Raw genomic sequence first — 6873 nt, 5'->3', positions numbered from 1 at the left:
AGGGACTCGTGGTGCAATAACCTCCTAGTCCCTATTTTTGTAGGATTTTCTATGGAGGACCTGTGGTTTCTGTGGGTCAGCAGTGAGTAATAGTATTAATACTTTGTGGTATTTTTTTCTGACGTGGTTTCATTAAATATTCCTGTAGGTAAAAGATTTGCTGTGATATCTCTATAAAAATCTGTGATAGGATTACTATAGGAGCTTTTTCGTCTGGAGGCTGCTGTTTACATCTCTGGAAATCAATCGCTGTCTGATTTTTCGTCCTTCGACGTGACGGTGGCGTGATTGTACAGTCCCTGTGCCATCAGGTGCAAGGCCAGAGAGTTTTTAGTGCCGCTGGCCTTCTTGATTTTGGCCCTCTTGTTCTGAAACCAGATCTTGATCTGGGACTCGTTCAGGCCCAGTTCCTGTGCCAGGTTCTGCCGCCTCTGCTCGGTCAGATACCGATTTGTCTGAAACTCCGATTTTAGTCTTTGCAGCTGTTCTGCTGTGAAGGCCGTCCGTGGTCGCTTGTCCTCTTTGCTGGTCGATTTCTTCTTTGGTTTGCGTGATCTGGGCCCTGGAGTGTAGGGGATTGGGGGTTAGGGGTCACAGACACATATACATTGATCTGTCAATATCAAATCATCATAATCATCAGCCTAAAATATTAAAATATGCACTTTAACAGCAGCTTTATAAACAAAAACAGATTCATCTGAGAGATTTATACTCTAAAAACAATCTGTGGTTATTAGGATGAATAGTTTCCTACTTTGCATAAAGTATCGAGCCCACAGAGTTATCCAAAATAGATGCGTAAAGCTTTTGTAGAAGAAAAAGTAGCTTTTTTAGAACTTACTTTAACCTTCGCCATTAAAACAGAAAAAATATTAAATGTAAATTAACTGCCGAAAAAAAGCTGTTGTCACTTTATAGTAAGCGTTTGGGTGCAAAGAATTAATTAAAAAAAAAAAATAACGCTTTTCTAGGGCCCCAAAGTATTATAGGCCAAACTGTAAAAAAGGAGGAGGAGGAATGATTGAAAATGTTGACACATTGACTGAAGAAAACAACCGAGAAGCAGCAAAAACCTCCCCTCCCTCCCTGTATTTCTCACGCACACACACACACACACACACACACACACAAATATACACATGCATCACACTGACACTGTGAAGTAATAAGGAATTATGAACCAACAAGTACAACACTGGAAAAAAACAGCACTCTTTATCCATTTTAGTGCCAAAGAGTTGAACTAAGGATACATTTCAATGCAGCTACTTTACATTCTTGTTTTTGTGGCCCACTTCAAATACTCACTGAGCAAACGTGAAGTGAATTTGAGCAGAAGCTACACATTCATTTTCCAGCCGGATACAGGCCTGTATTTGGTGGAGTTTTAGCTCAAGTGTTGGGCTTCCCCCTCCAAACACTGTCCCATCAGTGGAAAAATATAAACAAAACCACATCATATAGGCCGAGGCTTTTACTGATGAAGCTTTGGCTTATGTGTGTGTGTGTAAGTGTGTGTGTGTGTGTAAGTGTGTGTGTACGTGTATGTGTGTGTATGTGTGTGTGTGTGTGTGTGTGTTTTTCCCATGCAGCCCATATAAAAACTGTGCAGCTCTACAACTCGTAGTAGTCTCCTACGCCACTCCATACTGCGTTACATAATGCACTAGAACAAGTTGTACTCCACTTTAGATATGGACCAAGAAAAATACAGAACCTAAATATACACCTGCTGTCATGTGAAAAGTTGTATTTTCTCCTAGAGACATAAATAGGGTAATAATAACAAAAAGTCTCATCAGATGTATCACTACTACCACAACATATACAGGCAAGTGTCCATTATGAAAACAAACTAATTTAATTCATCCTAAACTAAACTCCCATGCTCGTTTTTAAGTAGCAAGTTTGCAACGTGCATTAAATTATTTAGATTTGCAGATTCTCTTAAAACGTGCAACCTGATCTACACGCGATGATGTAGCCCAGTATTATCATATTCATAACCCGAGGAAATATACGAGAGCACTGCCTGTATTTCTAAAAATCAGACTGAATTTTTTTAAAAATGTGGGTCATATTTACCAACAAATAAAAATTCACTTATTTTATTTTATTTGGCTGATATATTTTTATTTCTCATTTTGATTTTTTTTTCAAGTGGCATATCCTTATAAATATATAATAAAAAAGTCACATTTCATTGCCTTTTTTTTTTTTTTTTTAAATGTGTGTTGTTTATTTTTTTTTATTACATCCTGCAAAGATGTAAAGCTAATCCTGTTTGCTACTGTTTCTGTGTTGCATTCAGTGGGTTTTGTAATTGTCATTTCTCAGTGTGATATGTGATGGATGCATGTGTCGTATTTGCTCCACTCGCACTTTGCGCAGCTCAGCACTGCTTTCGCTCTACTCCGGAGAAGTCGGTCAAGGCATCCGGGGTCAGTGTTACAGGGTATTTCAGGTTACAAGAATACGTATAGTAAAGAAAAAAAAAGAAAAAAAAAAAAACAAGATGCATGCACGGTGTTGACCAACCTGAAGAAGGCCTGTCCGAGTAGCGGGTGCAGTAGACCCAGGCTGGCCACAGCATGGGCTTAGACACGGCTTGGTTTGAGCTGGCTTGGGAACTGTCTGAGTCTGAGCTTAGGCACTGGTCTCCGTTCTCCCCGCGGGATTTCAGGGGCTCCTCGGCGGGTATAGCCTGCTTCTTGGCCCCGGTAACGGTGTGCGGAGTGGACGTCCCCTCCGCCGGCACCGTGCTCCCCACCGGCTCGGTCTGAGGGGCCGCCGGGCTGCTGTGGCTCTCCCGCGATGCCAAGCTGTTCTCTTCGCGGTTTGCGCCCCCGTCCTTTTTCCGGCCGAAATCCGGCCGCAGGATGTTATCGATGAAGAAATTGGTGACCCGGTGTGGGATCTGCAGGTTCCCCGGCGCCTGTAACAGCGGAAGGATGGCTCTATTTGATTCATCCGCCGATTCCTGCCGCTCCACCACGTCTCTGTTGCCGTGATCATTTTCTTCCATACTGATTCACTTTCCCCCGCTTTTACGCTCTTTTAACCCCTTTATCGCTCTCGCGGCTGCAATAAAAAATCGCAAGGAACTTCGAGGAAATTAAACTGCAGAAAAAAAAACTGCACGCGTAAAAATAAATAAAAAAAAATAGAACTCAAATAAGAGTGAGTGCCTTGGACACCATGCAAAGCCTTGCGGTAGTGTCCTCTGAGAAAAGCATACTTTTGGACATATATCCCCTCAATGTCGGGTTATAGCTGATATCATAGACCTAAAACATTTGCCATTTGCGCACCGTCCAATTTAATGTTATCCGATTTCAGTGTATTCAGTATTGGCTACACCTAAACTAAACTAAGGGTAAATAAAGAGGCTCCTAAACTGATGCTCTAATACTCTCACTCTGGAGTTTTGTTCTTATTTTCAATACGAGCCCCCCGAGTGACGTTTTCCCACCGTCCTCCCAGACACGTGCCTTGGACCAATAGGATGGGAGGAACCATGCCACGTGACGTGGACTCCAAAGCAGTCCACAAACGCCCATCTTCGCCTTAGTAAAGGGAAAGAGTCCTGGACTCACAGAGAAGAAGCCTAATTTAAATCCAGTGCATGCTCCCACATACTCCACATAATTCATCTGTGTTTATCAACCTGTAACTTAATTTTTTGAGCGAGTTTTTAGTTTGGAAAGGAAAGCACGAATCCCTCAAGAGTGTAAGTGTTCATTAAAACAATAGCTGATTGAAGCATTATTTGTCAAAGTGGGTTGCGGGGACCCCCGGGGTTCCTTGTTTGCAGGGCAGGGAGGGATTCCCAACAAAAAGAGAAATAGGCTATCACTGTATTTTTTTGCACTATAAGAAAGAGAAATAAGATATTTATACAGAAATTTCATTCCAATTAACACAGCTTTTAAGTAACTGCAGTTTTCAACTCAATTTTACTAAAAAAAACAAACAAACTATCTTCTGTTAATAGTGTGTGAATGAGACAAAATATTAATCAAATGAGTTTAAAATGGCTTAAGTGAATCTGTTTTGGGGGTTTTTAACATGGAAATCAGGCCTCATTGCAGCAAAATATAGCTAAAAAAAATACTCAACTGACAGTGTTGAAACGACAATGAATTTATTGCAGTTTGTTGGAAATATTCCACAATATTATGTAAAGTAAAGCTTCTAACACCTGTAAGGTCAAATAGACTCAGAGTAACTTAAAAACACTTTGTCCTGGCCAAGGTTAAATGCGCAAAGCAGAATTACAGGGTGTGTAGGCTACATACTCACATTTTAAGAAAAAACTAAGTGTATTTGCTCAAATTTTAATCCAAATCTATGTGTTTGTATCTAATCTACAGCAGGATGTTGTTGGTTATATCATGAAAATGAAGCCTTCTGATTCGTGTCCACATTTGTCCACTGTGCCATGTCGCTCGGTCGCCTCATACTTGGCAAACAAAATGCAGCAAAACATGAATTTTGACAGCCCCAAAAGTGTTTCCCGTCTGATTTCCAAAGCGCAGGGATGCGTGTTAAGTATTTTTTGATGTTCTCATGTTCGCCTGTCGTGACGCTGCGGTCGACCCAGAACTGGGTCCATATCCCTTTAAAAGGAATCAGTGATGCAAACAAACTGTTTTGTGCACGGTGCTCGGATACTGAGTCGCGCCAAAGACAAAACTTTGAGTAACTTTGGTGACCAGCGTTAAGTTTGTCTTTCTCCTCCCAGGACGCCACGGGGCAGCAGGGATGGATGAGCCGGTTCTGCGCCGGCGTTTGAAACTGGCTGCGCGTAAAAGGACGGAGCACCGAGGAGGACCAGGAGCAGCAGGACCGACAGTGAGTGAGCAGCGTTTGCACAATTCAGTTACAAAGTCAGCTGCTTTTCTTTGCTACTATTAACACGGATTTCCATGTGGTTTGTAGTTAGGTGGAGTAACTTAGATTCAGGAGAAACTTAGTCAAAAGCGCGTAATTCTGTCTAATGTTATTATTGTCTATACTTTCCATTATCATAAACATGGGCCAGTCACTTTTATATAAGTTTTCCATTTTAACTTCTTTTTGTAAGCAATGGAATCTGGGTTTGTGGCAACACTCTGCTTCCTCAAATCTGTTGTTTTCATTTGTATTTGTGTCACGTAAAAACCCTGTAATTTAAGATGGAGTTTAAGTCAGCTATTGTCCTGCGGGAAACAACCAATCCTTGACTTTTCACTTGGAAAATACAGGCCTCTGCAAATTGCAACACAATTATGGCCAGGTCTAAAATATTTGTTTGGGGTTAATCTGGAGTTTGTGCTTAAACGCGTCTCGACAGCTTGCATCCAAACATATTCACATAAAGCCACTTCTCAAGCTTATAACGCACCTTGGAATATAATTAAAAGTGATTTTCTTTTTTTTCCAATACGGGTAGATTTCAGCATTCTCCTTGTGCATGTACCTGAATATCACCCAGTGCTGCCTCCTTCACATGTGCCCATCATAAAGGGCCCATCCAAGCTCTCACATCGGCTTCTGAAGTGAAAGTTGGGAGTGAAAGATGTAATTAGACAGGCCACTCTCATGCTGCGATTGTTTCTCACTTGTGAGGGGAAGCGCAGATTAATGTTGAGCGCTAAATAAGCAGCAGACAATGGAGGCACAGACAGGCCGCTACCGCCTGGGCTTGGCCTCTAACCCCACAGCAAAACAGGGATGTCTGGAGGAAATGACACCATCTCAAGCTCTGAATTATAATCAGAGCACATGTGCACTGCAAAAACCATACATTTCAATAAGCCGTAGTCTGCTGCAGAGCCCCCACATGGCATGCTTTTCATCATAAAACATAAGGAATTTCTTAGATTTCTTGGTAAATTGCAAGATTCTGCAAGATTTTAAACCAGAATTTCTAAAAGTGACAGCGAATGGAGTTTTTTTTTTTCCTTTGGCGCACGCACTCTGAAAAATAAAATATCTGCAAGACATGTAAACAGTAATCGTCCTCTGAAGCAGCATTTACAAGAGAAAACAAGCTTTTGGGACTTGAAATATGTGCTTTATGCAGTGTCGTCCTTACAAGCACATAATCCCACTATTGTGGACTGTTGGTTCAATATTGTCAGATCAGTCTGACTTGTTTTTGGTCTCTGATGAAAGGAGAAGATGTTCTGTTTTAGGTGAAAACACGTCATCCTAATAGTGACTATTTCTACTTTTACTTAGTGGATTTATGCGGTTCGATGCGTATAAAGTGAGTTTATGGTTTATATTTATGGTGGTAATTTAAAATACCTGCTGGGACAGTTACATTATTCTGCAGCATTCAGTTGGTTTTGGCTATGGTATGTTTTTGTTTTCTTTTTTTAATTTTTAAATTTTTTTTCTACCAAGTGTATTCAGGCTTTATAGATTCATATAAAGCTGTTAGAAAGTCAATGAGGCAGTCTTAGCATTATTTGGGTTGTTTTGCATGCTTGCTTTGTAGACCATTGTCTTGCTCTGTATCGGCTGATGGGTTGTTTTAGATTGGGAAGCTCCTCATTATTCGGCTTTGGGTGTTTTTTTTTATTTTGCTTGAAAATATATGTATATTCTCATAATTTCACAATAGAAGCTGTTATAATCGGATAATTGTAACCCATTTTTTCTCTGCATAAGTCTAGGCCTTTGCCTCTCTGTCGCTGTCAACTAAGCATGAGGTTTATTTCTCTTTTTTTAATATTTTACGTGCATGCGCATAGTGCAAAAGCCACATTTGACTGTATTTCAGACTAATTTTTTTTGTTAAGTAGACTTTGAACGTGTGCATGCATATCCTACTGCTCAAACAATCACATATGGATATTTTTCCCAAATGCAACCATTGAT

The 6873-nt window shown here is 40.6% G+C and overlaps 1 protein-coding gene across 1 annotated transcript; it reads right to left on the bottom strand.

The window, feature by feature from the left end:
* Positions 1 to 242: 242 nt before the first annotated feature.
* en2a (engrailed homeobox 2a) lies at positions 243 to 3028 on the bottom strand. Its single transcript, XM_030123171.1, has 2 exons — positions 2542 to 3028; positions 243 to 562 (listed from the first exon to the last, which is right to left on the bottom strand). Exons 1-2 carry the CDS (start codon positions 3026 to 3028, stop codon positions 243 to 245), a joined length of 807 nt encoding a protein of 268 aa, XP_029979031.1.
* Between the last annotated feature and the right edge of the window lie 3845 nt (positions 3029 to 6873).

The sequence above is a fragment of the Sphaeramia orbicularis genome, chromosome 20, assembly GCF_902148855.1.
Source record: "Sphaeramia orbicularis chromosome 20, fSphaOr1.1, whole genome shotgun sequence".
In the NCBI taxonomy this organism is placed as follows: domain Eukaryota; kingdom Metazoa; phylum Chordata; class Actinopteri; order Kurtiformes; family Apogonidae; genus Sphaeramia; species Sphaeramia orbicularis.
Note: the sequence above shows the minus strand (reverse complement) of the source record. Positions and strands in the feature narration are given on the sequence as shown.

Excerpts from the sequence above, each read along its gene's own strand:
- en2a (XM_030123171.1), bottom strand. The coding sequence starts at position 3,028 with ATGGAAGAAAATGATCACGGCAACAGAGACGTGGTGGAGCGGCAGGAA. Across the intron at positions 563-2,541 it reads CTCGGACAGGCCTTCTTCAG|GGCCCAGATCACGCAAACCA; the intron begins GTTGGTCAACAC and ends CCTACACTCCAG.